Source organism: Ovis canadensis, chromosome 17 (assembly GCF_042477335.2).
Source record: "Ovis canadensis isolate MfBH-ARS-UI-01 breed Bighorn chromosome 17, ARS-UI_OviCan_v2, whole genome shotgun sequence".
Taxonomy (NCBI): domain Eukaryota; kingdom Metazoa; phylum Chordata; class Mammalia; order Artiodactyla; family Bovidae; genus Ovis; species Ovis canadensis.
Window position 1 is genome coordinate 63,972,000 of NC_091261.1, and position 19,166 is coordinate 63,991,165.

At 50.7% G+C, this 19,166-nt stretch overlaps 1 protein-coding gene and 1 non-coding gene across 2 annotated transcripts; both read right to left on the reverse strand.

Moving 5' to 3' along the window:
- Positions 1-1,152: 1,152 nt before the first annotated feature.
- On the reverse strand, positions 1,153-16,263 carry LOC138422626 (calcium release-activated calcium channel protein 1). Its single transcript, XM_069557807.1, has 3 exons — positions 15,630-16,263; positions 1,583-2,171; positions 1,153-1,352 (listed from the first exon to the last, which is right to left on the reverse strand). Exons 1-3 carry the CDS (start codon positions 15,936-15,938, stop codon positions 1,183-1,185), a joined length of 1,068 nt encoding a protein of 355 aa, XP_069413908.1. The 5' UTR covers positions 15,939-16,263; the 3' UTR covers positions 1,153-1,182.
- TRNAE-UUC (transfer RNA glutamic acid (anticodon UUC)) lies at positions 8,761-8,832 on the reverse strand. Its single transcript has one exon. It is a non-coding gene; the product is annotated as a tRNA-Glu (tRNA).
- Positions 16,264-19,166: the final 2,903 nt, after the last annotated feature.

Below are 19,166 nucleotides of genomic sequence, written 5' to 3' on the forward strand. Positions count from 1 at the left end.
ATCAATGTCAAATTTCCTGAATTTGATCACTGAACTGCGCTTATGTAGAGGAATGTGCTAGATTTTAGAAGGAAATCTGCAACTAATGCATATGGTTCAGAGGGAAACACATATTGTCATCCTCACTATTCAGTTTTGGTATCTGCAAATCTGTCTGCTTGCTGAGGTCAAACAAGGTGACCCTCTGCCTTAGTTTCAACTCATGCTGTAAACATCTAGCCTTTTCACAGCCTATTTAGCGACTGGGGATGAGGGGACGATGGGGCCCCGAGCCACCTTCCCCACAGGCCTTCCCAGTCGTCCCAGAGTCAGCAGTGGCGCATCGCCATGGTAGAAATGTGCCCAGTGGTACCTGGTCACCTGTCGGGGGGCTGCTGACACATCCCCACCCACCTCCACTTGTAGAGGAGAGAGAGGCGAGGGGCGGAGGGAGGGCAGGGTTTTGGGGTTTTAAAAGCCCTCATATTTGGGGGCTTTTAAAAGTCAGTGATTTCACTATTAAAATGACCCCCAAGGGTAGCAAATGAAGCACTGTTTACAGTGTTAGGAGCACAGGAAGAGTGGCATGCCTTACGGGGAACATACGTGTGTGTTACACATAAGTGACAGTGCTGTTGTGATAAGTTCAATGTTAAGGTATCTTTAAAAAATATATTTTAAGTAAGGTGTCTTTAAAAAGAAACATGCAGCGAGTTCCCTGGTGGTCCAGTAGTTAGGACTTTGCCTTTCAATGCCCACAGTGGGTGCAGGTTCGATCGATCCCACATGCTGCCTGGCCAAAACACCAAAACAGAAGCAGTACTGTAACAAATTCAATAAAGACTTAAAAAATGGTCCATGTCAACAACAACAAAAAACTTAAAAAAAAAAAAAAAAGTGACCAGATGCTCACAGGAACCTAACCCCTTTCTCTTAGGAGCAGTGGTTCAGCATTCAATTAATTCAGTGTCCTGTAACTATAAAACAGAAAAACTGTGAATGATAAGAACTGCCTACATAGACATTTCAGTTACTGCTCATGCAACTTTTTCAGATAGGTTGGAAATATCCCAAAATGTTGAGATTTTTTTTTTTTTTGCTTAGAGGCTCACCTGACTGGGCCACTGGGAGAAACACCAGGCAGTTCAGACCCAACAAATACAAACACAAGAGGAGGCGTCCCTTATGAGTATATTTCTGTGTTCACACACGTGCACACGCACACAACCGACGCTGAACGGGGGGGAGGGCAAGACGGAAAGAACAGAAGGCATCCAGGTGGTACCTGCTCGGGGGAGGAGGAAGGACAAAGGGAGCGTTTGTCCCCACTCTGGCTCCCGGTGGTGGCCTCTGAGCAGGAGGTGACCCTGGAGCTGGAAGAACAGGAAGTGCTTATTCTCTTAGAGGAAAGTTTCAAAGTGCAGTAACTTCTCTTTAAAAAAAAAAAGCCTCTTTCCTCCACTTTCTGCCCCCCGCCCCTGACGAAAGCCCAGCCCCCTGCACACGCTGTCCTTGAGGCTGGGGCAGGACAAGGTCGTGGGGAAGGGCATAAGGCCAAAGCTCTGAAATGCCCAGCCCAGGGAGGCTTAGGCATAGTGGCTACCCGGGGTCAGGGGGTGGTCCCCTCTGTGGTCTAGCTGGTCCTGCAGGCGGGCAAACTCGGCCAGTTCGTTGAGTTCCTGGAACTGTCGGTCCGTCTTATGGCTGACCAGTGAGCGGTAGAAGTGGACGGCAAAGACGATAAAGATCAGGCCAAAGGGGACCATGATGGTGGTGGAGGCGATGGCGGCGGCCTGGCCTGGGGTGATGCCGCCGGTGCTGCTGACGTTGGCAGCCGCCTCGCCGGCTGGGGGTTTGCTGGTGGGCCGCAGCTGGTCTGGCTGCTTCTTGAGGGGCAAGAACTTGACCCAGCAGAGCAGCACGACCTCGGCCAGGAAGAGCAGCGTGCCGATGACGGTGGAGAAAGCCCAGGCCAGCTCGATGTGGCGGTGCATGCGCTCGTGAGGCGACTCCTTGACCGAGTTGAGGTTGTGCACGTTGCTCACGGCCTCGATGTTGGGCAGGATGCAGGTGCTGATCATGAGCGCAAACAGGTGCACAGCCACCAGCACCGTGGTGCAGGCGCTGAAGGCGATGAGCAGCCCCGGAGGGTAGTCGTGCTCAGCGTCCAGTTGTACCTCCACCATTGCCACCTGGGGGGGAGGAGCGGGGAGAGGTGGGCTGAGTGACAAGGACAGTCACGGCGCAGAGGCTCTCCTCCCATTAGGCTCTGGTCCCTGGGTAAGTCACTCTGAGGCCTCTCTGAGCCTCAGCTTCTGTTATCTGTATAACCGGGATGATAGACCCACCCACTTAGGTTTGAGAAATGGCAGAAAGTACTGATAAAGAGAAAAGGCTCGAGGCCAGGCTGCCTGGATTTGAATCCCAGTTCTGCTACTCTTGAGCTGTTTATCCTTAGGAAAGTCATTGAACCTCTCTGAGCCTCAGCACTTTTATTTGTAAAATAGGGACATCATATCAGTTCATAGGCTCATTTTAACAATTAAATGAGAGTTCCTAGTACTGGGCTTCCCTGGTGGCTCAGATGGTAAAGAATCTGCCTGCAACACAGGAGACCTGGATTTGATCCCTGAGTCGGGAAGATCCCCTCAAGGAGGAAATGGCAACGCACTCCAGTATCTTGCCTGGAGAATTTCATGGACAGAGAAGTCTGGCAGGCGATAGTCCAGAGAGTCCCAAAGAGATGGACACAACTGAGCAACTAACACTTTCAGTACGTGACAAACACCCTCCAAATAGTAGTCACGACAAATGGTTAAAATGGTAAGTTGTTATGTAAATATCACTATGACTAAAAAAAGAGTTTACATTAATGAAAAAAGGCATCCTCCCTATTGGAGCCACACTCCCATCCCCAAGGAGAGGTTTCTTCTTGCCTTGCTCTGGGCATAAGAGGAGGTGTGGGGTGAAGAGATGAAGGCCCTCCCAGGTCATACCAGGCCCTTTCTGAGAACACAGAGCACCAACCACAAAGGAGTCAAGAGAGGCTTCCCAGAAGACACGGGCTGTGACGGGTGCTACAGTGCAGACTGCAAGCCCTGGGGCCATCTCCTCCTCCGGCACCAGCACTGGGCTCAGAGCCCCATGGCTGACGTACTAGCTGCTCCCCAGTTCTTGGAGACCTGTGGATCTGGGGTTACCAGGGGCATGCTCCAGGCCCCGCCACCCACCTCCTCTCACCTGGGCCTTGCAAATCACCCCCATGTAAAGAAGCCAGCTCATCAGACCTGGGCTGGGAGAAGCGGGTGGTGGGCACACTGCCAGGGGCTGCCTGCCGAGGCCAGAGACTGGGGCGCAAGTGCCAATGGCAATACCATTAAGGAGAATGACCCTTTATAAAGGGTTTGCTGTGTATGTGCCAGGCTCAGAAGGGGGAGGTCTGAGGCTAAAATGTACCCACAAGCTCCATACCTGCCCTGATCCCTCCTTACTCCTGGGGAGGGAATGGGCTCCTTCCTTCCAGCTTTCTTGTCTGTAATACCTGGCCCTGTCTGCTTTCATTTCTTGTACCTCCTCGGCCTTCTGAGGCCTGGAAAGGCAATGTGGGGCAGTAGTTAGGGGCATGGGCTCTGGAGCCAGGCTGCCTGCTTCCAGCCCTGACTCCTCTGCCCTTTATTAGGCTGTGTGACTCTGGCAAGTTCCTTCAACTTTCTGAGCCTCAGTTTCCTCATCTGTGGGGGAAAAAAAAAAAGGAGGACTATAGGGGCAATTCCCTGGCACTCCAGGGTTAGGACTCAGCAATTTCACTGTCAAGGTTTGATCCCTAGTCAGGGAACAAAGATCCTGCACGCTGCACAGCATGGCTGAACTAACAAAAAACCCAGGGACTTCCCTGGTGGTCCAGTGGCTAAGACTCCATGCTCCCAATGCAGGGGCATCGGGTTTGATCCCTGGTCGGGGAACTAGATTCCGAGTGCCACATGCCAGCAGTCTGCATGCTGATACTAAAGATTCCATGTGTTGCAATGAAGACAGAAGATCTTGAGCACCACAACTAAGACCCAGTGCAGCCAAACAAATAAATATTTAAAAAAAAACAAACAGAATACTAGTATATAACTCAGAGAGTTGTGAGCACTGAATTAATCCCACTGAATCAAATCCTTGGGCTTCCCTGACAGCTCAATTGGTAAAGAATCTGCCTGCAATCACACCAGGAGACCCTGGTTTGATTCCTGGGTTGGGAAGATCTGCTGAAGAAGGGATAGGCTACCCACTCCAGTATTCTTGGGCTTCCCTGTGACTCAGCTGGTAAAGAATTTGCCTGTAATGTAGGAGATCTGGGTTTGACCCCTGGGTTGGGAAGATCCCCTGGATGAGGGAAAGGCTACCCACTCCAGTATTCTGGCCCGGAGAACTCCATGGACTGAATAGTCCATGAGGTCTCAAAGAGTCACACTGATTGCATGACTTTCACTTCACTTCAAATCCTTAGTGCCTGGCCTAGAGTAAACCCTCAATAAAAGGAGCTTTATTAGTATTGTTGTAATTCAGTTAAAAAACTTCACTCCCAATCCCAGCATCTCTATATGAAACCCCCCTGCCTGGGCTGGGTTTCTATCCCCCAACCTGAGCTGAGGACATCAAAGCCAAATTGGCAAACCTGAGTTTTGGCTCCAGAATCACCACTGCCTCCCCCTGGGTGACCTTGGTCAAGACTCTTCCCTTTGTCTCTGACAAAGGAGGGGATGTGGCAAGGTTAAGGTCACCATCTAGAGGTGATTTGGGGTTAGATACTTTGAGAATCTGGTGAAAATACTGGATATTTCTTAAGACACCCAGGTATATATAGTCATAGGGCTTTTCAGACAATTTCAACTTCGAATTCCCACAATTGATGGTTGTATAAACTTCTCAGCCCAGGAGTTTGTAAAATGTTTTAAGTTCACATAAATCTGGGGCAGTGCACCATGAGGATTTGGGCCATTTTTAGGATCACTGGTGGCCTAAGGCCAATGCTGAGATTTCTTAGCACTTAGGGCATCAGGGCACGGCGGGTTAAGGGCTGTACCCCGGGCTCCCTGGTTTCTGTCCTCAGGCCTGATCATGCTGGAAAAGGGGGGAGCACCTCCAGCAGGGCATACCTCCTGCCTCCTCCCCACCCCTGGCACTTCCTCTTCCTGTTTTGGCTTGCTGCCCCGGAAGCTGAAACTGGAGAAAGGACGAGCAGGAGAGCCAGCTGCTTAGCTGCTCTAGGCCCACGGGCTATTGTTTCACTCACTGGAAATGTCCAGACCCATCAGGTACATGGGGCCCAGAGCTGGGTGCCTACATGCGGAGGGGAGGGGGAACATGCCAACATATACAGTAACCAATCTGTTCCCTTAAACCTGGTATTTCTACCTCTAGAGAGCCATTAAGAGTAAACTGCCTCCTCCACTGGTAAGCTCTCAATGCCACAGGGGTTGAAGAGGTGAAGTCCTTGCCACAAGGATTCAAACAGATTAATGAATAAAAGCCCTTAGCATAAGACCTGGCATGCATATATACATCTATATTACACTTAAATAAAGCGTCAGTGATGGATACATGTATATGTATGGCTGAGTCACTCCGCTATACACCTGAAACTATCACAACATTGTTAATTGGCTATGTGTGTGTATGTGTGTGTGTGTGTGTTAGTCGCTCAGTCGTGACCGACTCTGCAACCCCATGGACTGTAGCCCGCCAGGCTCCTCTGTCCATGGGATTTCCCAGGCAAGAATACTGGAGTGGGTTGCCATTTCCTCCTCTGGGGGATCTTCCCAACCCAGGGACTGAACTCATGTCTCCTGTGTCTCCTGCATTGGCAGGCAGATTCTTTACCACTGAGTCACCTGGGAAGCCCATCAATGATTATTAGCAACACCATTATTACGTTTTCACAAATGAGGAAACTGAAGCTCAGAGAGGTGAAGTCAGCAGTCCCAAGCGTTATTCTGCTGTTGAGCGGAGGATCTATACTTAAGTCCACTTAGCTCTAAAGCCTGTGTGCAAAGGGGTTAACAGCATTTTCCTCACACCTGCTACTACAGACTGAATGTCTGTGAACACTCTAAATTCATATTTGAAATCCTAACCCCCAGGGTGATGGTGTTAGGAGGTAGGGCCTTTGGGGTGATTAGGTCATGAGGGTGGCGCCCTTGCAACAGGATTAGCACCCTTATAAAAGAGAACCCCCAGAGACCCCCTCACCACTCTTGCCCTGTGAGAACACAGCAAGTAGTAAGACAGTGTCTGTGAACTAGCAAGTCAGCCCCTTATCAGACGCTGCATTTGTTGGCAACTTGATCTTAGACTTCTAGGCTCCTGAACGGTGAGAAATAAATATCTGTTGTTTATAAGCCACCCGGGCTATGGTATTCTGTTTTAGCAGCCCAGACAGACTAAGACAATCACCAAGGAGATTAAATGAGGTCTTGACATGTTTTTAACAAAGGGCCAGCCCACAGAAGGTACTCAATAAATCTCAGTTAAAAAGAAAAACACAGGGCTTAAAGTGGAAGACGAATAGCTCCTGGACGTCCTCAGCTGAGGCTGGTGAGAGCTGACCCCATGTTCTGTCCCCTAGGGAGGGGGAGGGGCTCAGACGCCCCACTCTGGACCCAGTCTGCCTCTTTCTAAGGCTGTCCCTGCTAGAAACCCCGGGTAGAAGGAGAATGTGTGCCCCAAAGCACAGCTGACCACTGCAGCGGGACAGGAAGCACTGCTGCCACACCATTTGCCATGCCCCAGAGCCAGAACACTGCAGCTGCTGGGACACACCTGGCCAGGGGACTCCAGAACTTCCCCTGAGGTCCTAAGCTGGGAGGAGGGGGTTAGGTAGGCTGGGCAGCTCAGCGTGTGAACCGAGCTCCTTTAAGGAGGAGGATGGGCTCCAGAAGAAGCCCCATCAACTGTGCTGGGCCCTACAGTTCCTGGAACTTGACCACACTGGTTGGCTCTAGGTACTGTCCACCTGGGGGACCAAGCTCCATGTCCTGGCGCTGTGGGAAGGAATGGCTGACACGGATCAGGTCTCCCGATGAGAACTGTTCACAAGCAGAAAAACGACTGCTTTTTTCAGAATGTGTCCCACTTGGGAAATCTCCCCAAGAGTAGGGAGGGTAAAGCCAGGAGGGCCTCGTGGAATCTGGCAGGCGACTCCCAGGGCCCCAGCTGAGTCCCAGAGAGATCAGATCAGATCAGATTGCAAGCAGCTTCGCAAGGTAAATATAGCCAGAGTGCTGGGCCGTTAACCCAAAATAAACAGCTCCCAGCCAGCCACGGGCCTGCTTAAACCTGGACACATGGGTTCTAAAGGGTGAGGAGGGCTGAGGGACCACCAGCCCCATGTCACCCTGGTCCGTGGACCTCCGATGCCTCCCTCCCCCGCCCCCCACTGGGACATCAAACCTCATCCATGGGCTAAGAGGTGCCTGTGATCCCAAGAAGGGTAGGGCCTGGCTGGCTTTGCCACGTGTCTGCCCACCACACCCGGATGCCAACCACCTCTCCTCACTCCTGCTGGGCTCCCTGGAGACCCCCTGCCACCTGGCGCCTGGAAGGCTGGGCCCCTTGGAGGCAGCCCTCCCATGCCTGGCTTGACCCGGGCCCCCAACAGCTGGGAGACATAACTCTGCCTTCCCCAGCCTGCGCTTCTCCTGATCACTCGGGCCGCCAAGCCACAGTCACCCCAGGTCACCCAGGGCCGTCTGAGCCTGCGGCCCCCACCTCAGATACAAACCATCTATTAAGAGAGGATTGAGGGCTCCTCTAAGAGTTTACAAACTTTTCTGACCACTACAGCGCAGTATTCCAAAGGTTTCCATAAATAGACACATACCCACTTATAACAGAAACAAGTTTCCCCAAACAATAATTATCTTTAAAGCATGTTAATCCAGTCTACTCTTACAACACGTGACAGATGCGGCTGCTTTCTATTTCATTCCACTCTTCTTCCAATAAAAATTAAAATGCTGGTTGCGACTCACTTCTTGTCACGAGTCACTAACAGGCTGAAGCTGCAGGAGAGAGCAGAGAACAGGCCTAGTCTTCCTGTTCATCTGGCTAATTTCGAGCACCTCCGGTCTCTCTCAAGTCACCTCTGTTCCAGGGCGCTCCAAGTGAGGATGGGGCCATTCATTCAATCACGGACAATATATATTTTTTTTCCTTTGGTGGTGCTGTGATGGTTATGGGACCTCAGTTCACTGATCGGGGATCGAACCTGCACCCTGAGTAGTGCAAGAGCCAAGTCCCAACGACTGGACTGCCAGGGAATTGCCCTTACGAACCTACTGAGAACTTTTTTCTCTAAGTTTTTCTGAGAACTGACTATGTGCTTGGAGGATCTTGTGGCTCTGCTGGAGACAAAGAAAGCAGGAAGACAGAAGGAAGAATCCCTGCCTCAGGGAGGATGACAGGCACTGAAGGTGTAGGGAGGTATTTTCAGATGGTGATAAGCAACGCTCCTCCACCGCTGCACTTGCCAAACATGTTCTGAAGATGTAACGACATGTCCGGTTTCCTGCACTCTACTTTCCTGCTTCTCTAGCTTCCCCACACTTCCCTTGTCCCTCCAGGGGCCTCAGAAAACGAATGTTAAAGGAATAAATGAAGGTCAGAATTGACCCAGGGTCTCTAAAGTGCCTATGTGATCCATTGGAAACCAGAAGACCATAGGAGAACTCTCATGACATTCCTTTTTTGGCTCATCCTTTAAACTTTTCAATATTGTATCTTTACTTACTTTAGTTCCCCAACCAGGGATTGAACCTGGGCCCTGGCAGTGAAAGTGCTGAGTCCTAACCACTGGACCACCAGGGAAGTTCCTGTGTACCTTAAAATAATTCGTTTTTTTTTTTTTTTAATTTTTAGTTTTTGGCCATGCTGTGTGACTTGAGGGATCTTAGCTCCCCAACCAGGGCTCAAACCCGCAACTCCGGCAGTGGAAGCACAGGGTCTTAACCACTGGATCACCTATGTACTTTTTTAATACTCACGCTTTACTAGCAACTCATATCATACATTACCATATATCTATGTATGAATACTAAGTCTAATGTTGACAATATTTTGAGTGGGGTGTGCACTCAAAGTGTTGTTGGAGACCACCACCTAGACCAGGGGTCGCCAAACTGGCCTGCAATGTACTTTCTGCAAAGGAAGTTCTATTAGCACATAGCCACGCCCACTCACTCGCCTAAGGTCGGTGACTGCTTTCAAGCTAGAACAGAACTGAGGACAGGTTTCCCCCGTAATGTATCTCTGAAACCATTCATGAGCTGAAATGGCCTAAAGGGACGGAGCAATTACCTTAGGAGATATTTTGCGAACATATGCACAAATAAACTGAGATTAAAGCACTGATGCTCACATACACAGCTCAGAGCTCTGACAGCTTGATGCCGAGATGCTGAGTGTGATTCCTGGGAAAGGAGCTTGGTGGTATCAGTCTTACCCCTTAGGGCGCATGCTGCCTCTATAACTGCTAGTTGCAAACCAAATGCTGCATGCTATTTTCGACTTTCACCATTTTTTGGTGAAAGTAAAAATTCTCTTTGGGTTTCTTTCAGGCTAGTGAAAACAGGTACAAATGCAGGTCTTCTGTAAAATCGAGGAGGTGTAAAGTGATCTTGTGAAAAGTCGGGGGGACACCTGTAGTTACCACTGAGACCATGTGGCCAGCAAACCTGAAAATATTTACTTCACAGAAAAAGGTGGCCCATTTTGGGTTAGATCAACGCTCCTAAAAAGGAATGTCAAACCACGGTCCCAGAGGATTCTCCTCTGAAGAGTTTGTGGTTCTACCAGTTTGGGGCATTCCCTTCTGGGAAGCATATTAAAGGCCCCCTGAGAAGAAGTTCTACCAGAGAGAAACTTGCTCTTGTTTAAATTTTCTCAGAAGTTTTAGGGCTTCCCTGGTGGTCCAGTGGGTAAGCCTCTGTGCTTCTACTGCAGGGGACATGGGTTCAATCCCAGACTGGGGGACTAAGATCCCCCATGCTGCACAGCCTGGCCAAGAAATTTAAAAAGTGCAAACTGTCACAGTTTTTATTAATATTATTAATTAATTAATTTATTGGCAGCACTATGTCCTTGGACTGCAAGGAGATCCAACCAGTCCATTCTAAAGGAAATCAGTCCTGAATATTCATTGGAAGGACTGATGCTGAAGCTGAAACTCCAATATTTTGGCCACCTGATGTGAAGAGCTGACTCATTGGAAAAGACCCTGATGCTGGGAAAGACTGAAGGTGGGAGGAGAAGGGGACCCCAGAGGATGAGATGGTTGGATGGCATCACTGACTCAACGGACATGAGTTTGAGTAAGCTCCAGGAGCTGGTGATGGACAGGGAAGCCTGGCGTGCTGCAGTCCATAAGGTCACAAAGAGTTGGACATGACTGAGCGATTAAACTGAACGTGGCATCTTGGACCTTAGTTCCCTGGCCAGGCATCAAACCTGCATCCCCTGCAGTAGAAGGGCGGAGTCTTAACCACCAAGGACGCCCCATAAACTGTCACAGTTTTATTTCTACAAGGCAACTCCTTCCCAACACTGATCACCACAGTGTCACCTTGGGAAACCCTAGAACTCTCCTTCACCGCCCTGGACCCAGAAACCAGCAGAGCTCAACACAGACCCTGGCTGAAAACCCCAGACACGTGCACAGGCACTTGTGAAGTTTTCCAAAAGGCTTCTCAGCTAGGCAGGGAGTGCCTTTCCCTTGGGGCATTTAACAAAATTCCATTTATACCGACTCAGCCTACAGAAGGATTCATCTGTAAGACTTCGAAGACCCAGTTTTCAGCCAGCTACATGGAATGTGGCGAGAGGGTGATTGAGTGGAAAAGGCTCCAAGTCAGACAGACCACGGCTTGAAATCTACTAGCTGGATGATCGCAACCTCAGTGAGCCTTTTAGTTTCCTCACCTACAGTGCATACCCTTAAGGACTGTTCTGAGGATTAAAAAATGAATGGAAAAAAAAAAAGGTCCAGGCTCATGCCTGGTGTTCAGCAAATAGTAACATCATCAACATTATTCAAGAATTCATCACGGGACTTCCCTGGTGGTCTAGCAGTTAAGAATCGGCCTTCAAATGCAGGAGACTTGGGTTTAATCCCTGGTCAGGCAACTGAGACCCCACATGGTGTACTGCAACTAAGACCCAACTCAGCCAAAAATAAATAAATGAATAAACATATTTAAAAAATTCATCATGGAACTCTTTTGCCCCAAAGTCTTCCCTGGCTCCCCACTGCCTATATCAGAAGGCCTTGCACTGTCTAGTCTGGAAAGATTCACCTTCCTCTACTATCCCTGGACATGGCTTCAACTCCAGCCACACCAGACTCTCTGCCTTTCCTACCCTAAGACCTTATCATTTCTCATCCTTGTAACTTTGCTCCTGATGCCTCCTCTGATAGAGGGTTCTTTCTCAACTCTACTCTGCCACCCTTAAGGCTTAGCTGGAATCACATTCTTCTAAACCAGTTAACTCTCATAAAAGCAGTCCCAGGAATTTCCTAGCAGTTTCAATGCCATGGGCCTGGAGTTCAATCCCTGGTCAGGAAACTAGGATCCTGCATACTGCTTGGCCAAAAAAGAGTAGTCTCAGCATTACGGGAACAAGGGTGAGCGAGTTTCTGTCACACCTGGACCACGTATATTTTAAGTGCTTTGCAGATACAAATGAACCCTCACACCAACCCACTGAGGTTGGTTATTGCTATTACTCCCATTTCACAGCTGAGGAAACTGAGGCCCGGAGACATTAAGCAACTTCCCCAGCATCTCTAAGCGGCACAGTTCTAAGCGGCAGAGCAGGGATCTGGATCCCACTCAAGCAGTCTGGCTCCAGGGTCTCTGTCCTTTATTTCACTCTATAGTACTTGAGCCTCCCAACTCAGTCCTTCCATCATTCTCTCTGGTGCTTCCTCTCCCGCAGCAGTGGGGCCACATCACAGTCACAGGGCCTGGAAGCTTCCTAGCCAGGTAACCTCAGATAAGTCATTCACTGGGCACTCACCCTCACTCCCCATTCTGAAGCTCACAAGACATGGTTGAAGGAGAGTACTTAGCAGGTGTCAACCTATTCCAAGATCCTAATCAACAGTGGTAATATTTACCACTAGTACTTAGCACCATGAGGAGTAATACTAATTTCTTACTCATCTCCATGCCCCCTGAACTCCCAACATGTCACAGAGGCTCAATAACATCTTATGATTTGAGCCCTTCCTTCCAACTCATTTTCAGAGAAATGCCAAGCTGCTTCTGAGCCCGCTCTGGAACCTGGGAACAAAAGGGTGCTGGCAAGCAGAGAACTTGAGGAGGCAGATAATCCAAAAATAATTGATCCCAGGTCATGGAAAGCATTTTGTTTATGGCAACAGGCTGACCTTCCCAATTATCTTCTGCTTAGGCTAACATGACAGGCTGCCCTCCCCAGGAAACCAAGATTGTTGTGTGTGCGCATGTGCACTTGCCATAGCCCCCAGGGGACAGGGTCAGGCCGAGGCTGGCTGCCTCTTGCTGAGAGGTAAACTGAGGCAGGGGTGGCCTGAATCACAGCACCCTAAGCTCAAGGAGCACCTGCAGGCTGCTGATCCTCTGCTACACCCTGGGCCCTTGGTTTTAGAGACTGGATGCTGAACCCAGACAAGGTGTGCTATTTCCAGAAGCTCCATCAGGAGTGGGATGCTTGTCTGTAGACCAGAGAGGGCTCACCTAAGGGTCCATCATCAGATCCTGACAATTCCTCAACCCTTTGTGGGTCCAAGTGAACCTTGTAATGACTCTTGATGCAAGTCCATGGAGGAGCAGAATACGTGTTTCCTTTGTACACACGAGAAAACTGCCCCCAAAGAGTAAAGGCACTTGCCTGAGATCCCACTGCCTATCCCCTATCAGCACATCAGGGCAGCTGTCCAGGCCTTTCCGCCCAGGAAAGGGGAGTCTCTCCATGCCCTCCAGGCTCCTGGGAGACCTTCCCTCAATTTCACCTTGTGCGCAGCTGAGTCTGGCAACCTCACCAACTCTCTACCCCTTGGAAATCAAAGGTCACATCATATCACTTCTTCTGGGTTTCCCAGTCTCTCAGAAGGAAGCCCTCTGGGGGCAGGAAGTTGGTTGTGCTGACTCACAGGCCAAGGGAGAGTAGTCCAGGAAACCTGCTCACTCCATTTCCATAGCACCTGTCTGCATGGCACCCCTTCCTCTCTGAGGTTCATTCACAAGGCTGAGTGCCTGTGGTGGGGGGCGGGGTGCAGGCGGACCTGCCTTCTTGAGCCCTTCTCTTCACCCCAACCCCATCTCTCCCCCTTGTTTGCAGACTCGCGGCAGATGCAGATACTCTCTCGTTAAGTGCCTTCCCAGAATGGAAGTGGGCACGGGATTCAGCCTTCCCTGCTGGCAGAACTTTGGGGATTTCATCGCTGGAGCCAGGAAGCCTTCTCCACCCGAGCTGGGTAGCATAAAGGTCCCCAAGAGACAGTCTGGTTGAGTCAAGGCCCACCAAGTGCTGCGGGCCGCCCCTGCAGCCTGACTTCCCCACACTGTTTTTAGCAAGAGGAAGAGGGAGGTGACATCTGATCAGAAGGCCCGGCTTCTAAGAGACGACTCAAGAAGGCAGAAAAGCTTCACCCGTTGCCTCCTCACTGCTCCTGGCATGGGAAGGGGCCTGGGCAGCTATGGATTTACCACCCCAAGAGAAACGGGAACAGGCACCCCACCATCTGAAACAATTCACTGCTGTGAAGAGCTGACAGCCGCTGTTGTCACTCCCTTCCCCCTAACTGTAACATTTTATTTTGCTCAAGAGAAGTTTTTCTGCTCTATTTCTCATTCCCTACAAGGCCTGGTCCTAAGAGGTCCCTGGCAAGACGGGGCTCAGAGCTCCATACACCACAAATTGCATAAGTGTCCAAGAGAGTTCTGCATACCAGCCAACCTGGGTTCAAATCCTGCTCCAGCAAGAGAGCTGTGTGGCCTTGGGAAGGTCCCATACCAAAATTACCTCCAAGCGCAGTGGAGGACTTGGTGCATCAGTTAGGGCATCTACACTGTGCAAAGCACCTGGTGGGCGCTTGGCTAAGTGTCAGCTGTTCCTCGAATTTGGGGCTGATGGAACAGAATCCTTTCCTATAGACCTAAACTAAAACCTAGAGTGACACTTCTTACAAACACACACATTCTATCCTTCCCTCGCAAAGGCTTCCTTGGTTAAATTTTTTCAAAGAAAAAATTATTTATTTGGCTGCGCCACATCTTAGTTGTGGCACATGAACTCTTAGCTGCAGCATGTTGGACCCCTGACCAGGGATCAAACCTGGGCCCCCTGCATTGGGAGAGTGGAGTCTTAGCCACTGGACCACCAGGGAAGGCCTCGATTAAATGCTTAAAGTCAGAGAAACTCCTGAGAAGCAGCCTTCATTCATCAATTGAGGAATCAATCAAGGCCCACAGAGGGATTTGTCCGAGGTTGCACAGGCAGCCAGGGCAGACTCAGGAAAGCGCGTCCCCTACCTCAGACAGCTGGTCTTGCCACCATGGCCCCGGGTGCTCTAGGCCTGCTTAGGGCTTCTAAAAGGTTCTCACTTCTTGCATCACCCACGAGTTTGTGGAGCCCAGGGAGAGTCCCAGATACACTCCCTTCCCAAGAAAATGCAAAGGGTGCAGCCACTCCCTCCCCCAAGGTCAAGAGCTTAGCTCACTCGCCAGTGAAGCAAGAGTGCTCTGGGCTAAAAACCTTGGGGGAGGGGGGGCAGACCCCATCCATGCTGAGGTCAGGACTTATTCTGTAGCTGTCCTGGGAGACTCCAGGATTCCCAGCCTGAAGGCATCCTCAGAGCCACTTCTCAGCCCAACCTGCAGCCTCACCTACCCCACCCGCCAGAGGCTGGTTCTCACTCCAACCCAGCACACAAGGAGGTGGGGGTGGGAGTAGGGGCGGAGAGGGGAAACTAAGCCTACCCCCAACATCGAGAAAGAGCCCATTCAACGGGAACATGTCCCACCCTCCTCCCCCACACCCAGTGACTCAGTGGCAAGTTTCTGGAGCAGAAACTGAGGGTGGGGAGTGGCTGTCAAACCCCCAGGCTGAGGCCCTCGGAAAATACAACAGGAGAAAGGGTATCAGGAAATCCCCTCTACTAGATAATAAAGGAAGCTGGCCAATTCCTTCTGGCCTCAAGTGTGGGGGCACTAGGGAGATGGCTCAGGGGTCCTTCTCCTCCCAACCTTCTGACACCTGCTCCCAAAGAAATCAGACTACTTATGTCAGTTTCCCTTCCACTTCAACATGCCTGGGACTCTTCTTACATCTACGTCGAGCATCCTGCTGTTTCTCTCTCCTCGCCGCATCAAGCTTGCCCATCTGAGCCCCCCAACCCTGGACATTTGTATGATACCCAACCTCCCACTACGGATGTCACTTGTCCGCCTCTCATGTCCAGCACCTCCGGCCCTCCCAGCGTCCACGACAGCTTTCTCCCAGCTCTTCCCTTCACCCTCAGACCATCTAGCCCTCCCAGCCAGCTCCCCTGTGCGCCCCGTCGGGGCTGTGGGAGGCAGCGGCCAGGATCTGAGAGGGGGCAGGGCAGGGCGGCCAGAGCTCACCATGGCGAAGCCGGAGAGCAGAGCCGAAGTCCGGCTGGAGGCTTTGAGCTTGGCGCGGCTCAAGTAGAGTTTGCGCCAGGACAGCGCCTGCATCGAGTGCTCGTTGAGGCTCATCACCTCGGAGTAACTTTGGCCGATCCAGTCCGGGTAGGTGACGGCGGGCGGCGGAGGCGGCGGCGGCGGCGACCCCGGGGGCTCCCCGTCCCCGCTGCGGCGGCGGCTCCGGCGGCTGCCGCTGGTGCTGTTGCCGCCGCTGAGGGGAAGCTCGGGGCTGTTGCTGCTCGGGGGCGGGGCGGGCTCCGGATGCATGGAGCACGCTGCAAAGGCGCGGGCCGGCCCGGGCGCCTGCTAGGGCAGTGGCCCCCACCCCGCGCCGCACCTCCGCCTCCACTTGAGGAAGCCGCCGCCTGGCCCCAGCGCGGGTCCGGCCTCAGCCGGCTGGCCGCCAAAAGCAAATAGCTCGAAGAAGCGACTACAGCACAAAGTTACAGGGCCCCGGTGCCTTGCAAAAGCCCGGGGCAGCAGAGACGAGAGCCTGCGTTCAAGCAAGCGTCCCGGATCCCCGGGCCCGGACCCTCGGCGAGCGACACGATTGGCCGCCGCCTGGGATAATTTGCATGCGCCCCGCCCATCGGAGGTGGGCGTGGTCAGTATGAGTCATGTGATTCGTCTCATCGGACGGTACCGCCTACAGTCCCTGGCCAGGCGCCTTCAGCGCCCGCGCCTCTTCCTGGAAGCGGTTCAGCCCCCAGGCCTCTGTTCCTGCTGCCGGCGCCTCCCATCTCCGCAGCTGCTCTTATGGCCCTTCTCCCAGAGCTCGGACTCCTGGGTCGGCCCACCTGAATTCACCTCTGGTCGCCTCCTGAAGCCCGTTTCCTCCTTGGAATAAGGTGACTTAGGATCTGCAGGAAAAAGCAAACTGTGATGTAGACAGAGTTCATTCATTCTGTGTATGGAGCGCCTCAGTTCAGTTCAGTTCAGTCGCTCAGTCGTGTCCGACTCTTTGCGACCCCATAGACTGCAGCGCACGAGCCCTGTCCATCACCAACTCCCGGAGTTTACTCATGTCCATTGAGTCGGTGATGCCATCCAACCATCTCATCCGCTGTTCCCTTCTCCTCCAGCCTTTAATCCTTCCCAGCATCAGGGTCTTTTCAGATGAGTCCGTTGTTCGCATCAGGTGGCCAAAGTGAGCGCCTACTGGGTGCCATCACTGTTCTGGGCTGAGGGTCGGGTAGTGAATCAAATGGACAAAATCCTCTGCCTTCGTGAAGCTTACATTCTAGTCTAGTAGCAGGGACACGCAAACACCAAGGAGTAAGTTATAATAGTTTAGAAGATGATAAGTGCATAGAAAAATAAAGCAGATCAAAAGAAAAGAAAGATAAAGCAGACAAAGGGGGCACAGGTAGTGTGCAACGGCATTTTTTTTTTTTTTTAGGGCTGAGATTTGTGGTATGTTTTGTCCCGTTCGTTCACTTACAGTTCACTATCCTCTCAAACAAGCTGGGGTATAGGGTAATAAGCCCCTTCAGTAAGTTTACTGCGCACCTATTAAGCGTTAGGCTGAGGGATTCCAAGAAAATAGTAACTTTCATGGAATCTTACATATTAGTGAAGAGAATAGGCAGTCAACGAACAAAATAAGTTCACATTTTTCCGACTTGGTCACTTTTGAGCTGAGACCTGAACCAGCAATGCAAAGAAGCAGGGACCTGCTTTCCTGGGGCGGAAGGGAATAGCAGATAACAAAGACTCTGAAGCAACAATATCTGCCTGTTGGAATATTAGGAGGCCAATTTAGCTACAGAATAATAGAGGGGAGAGGTGAAGTGGGGCTAGAGTACTGAGGTAAGAACTGTTCCCTAGGGTATCAGGCTCCAGGAGGGCAAGAACCGTCTCTGTTGGTTTCACAACTCTAGCATCTAGAGGGTTGCTTGGCACAGTGCTCAGTAAATATCTGTTGAATGAATGAGTGTGGGAGAGACAAGAATGAGTGAAACTTATAATTATCCCAGAGTCAAGTCACAAGCATGCAGCATTCCAGGTCAGCTATGTGAAATTTAACTCTTGTCACCACTAGAGGGCACCCCTCCACTCACCCACATTATGGGATAGACCTGAAGGTCCCCTCCCAAAAGCCTCTGGAATTCTTCCAGAGACCTTTCTCTGTTTTTTATGAAGACCAGGGAACTTGGAATTTGAAATCTCATCCCACTGGGCTTGTTTCTTTGCTGGCCTTTATACTTGTCACTTCTTTCACTTGCCATCTGTGTCTCAGCTCAAATATCACCTCCAAAGAGGGACCTTCCTTTTCTAAAGTAGGCCCCATTTCATGTTATGTCACCTCACCCTGTTTTATTTCCCTGATAGTTGTGATCACAACAGTATCTGAAATCACCTAGTGTATTTATGTACTGACCTGTTTGTGCCCCCCAACCCGCCCCTCAACAAATGAGTGTGCTCAGTTGCTCAGTTGTATCTGACTCTTTGTGACACCATGGATTATAGACTCCTCTGTCCATGAAATTTTCTAGGCAAGAATACTGGAGTGGGTATTGGAGGGTATATGGAGGGATCCCATGCCCTCCTCCAGGGATCTTCCCAACTCAGGGATCGAACCTGCGTCTCTTGCGTCTCCTGCATTGGCAGGTGGCTACTGGTTCCAAATTGGGGAAGGAGTATGTCAAGGCTGTACATTGTCACCCTGCTTATTTAACTTATATGCAGAGTACACCATGAAAAATGTTGGACTGGATGAAACACAAGCTGGAATCAAGACTGCTGGGAGAAATATCAATAACCTCAGATATGCAGATGACACCACCCTTATGGCAGAAAGTGAAGAACTAAAAAGCCTCTTGATGAAAGTGAAAGAGGAGAGTGAAAAAGTTGGCTTAAAACTCAACAGTCAGGAAAACGAAGATCATGGCATCCGGTCCCATCACTTCAAGGCAAATGGATGGGGAAACAATGAGAGATGAAACAGTGAAACAATGAGAGATGGGGAAACAGCGAGAGACTTTATCTTCTTGGGCTCCAAACTCACTGCAGATGGTGACTGCAGCCATGAAATTAAAAGATGCTTGCTCCTTGGAAGAAAAGCTATGACCACCTAGACAGCATATTGAAAAGCAGAGACATTACTTTGCCAGCAAAGGTCCATCTAGTCAAAGCTATGGTTTTTCCAGTAGTCGTGTATGGATGTGAGAGTTGAACTATAACGAAAGCTGAGCACTGAAGAGTCGATGCTTTTGAACTGTGGTGTTGGAGAAGACTCTTGAGAATCCCTTGAACAGCAAGGAGATCCAACCAGTTCATCCTAAAGGAAATCAGTCCTGAATATTCATTGGAAGGACTGATGCTGAAGCTGAAACTCCAATATTTTGGCCACCTGATGCGAAGAACTGACTCATCAGAAAAGACCCTGATTCTGGGAAAGATTGAAGGCAAGAGTAGGGGAAGACAGAGGAGGAGATGGTTGGGTGGCATCACCGACTCAATAGATATGGCTTTGAGTAAACTCCAGGAGTTGGT

Excerpts from the sequence above, each read along its gene's own strand:
- LOC138422626 (XM_069557807.1), bottom strand. The coding sequence starts at position 15,938 with ATGCATCCGGAGCCCGCCCCGCCCCCGAGCAGCAACAGCCCCGAGCTT. Across the intron at positions 2,172-15,629 it reads TGCTCTCCGGCTTCGCCATG|GTGGCAATGGTGGAGGTACA; the intron begins GTGAGCTCTGGC and ends CCTCCCCCCCAG. Across the intron at positions 1,353-1,582 it reads GGACCACCCCCTGACCCCGG|CTCCAGGGTCACCTCCTGCT; the intron begins GTAGCCACTATG and ends CTGTTCTTCCAG.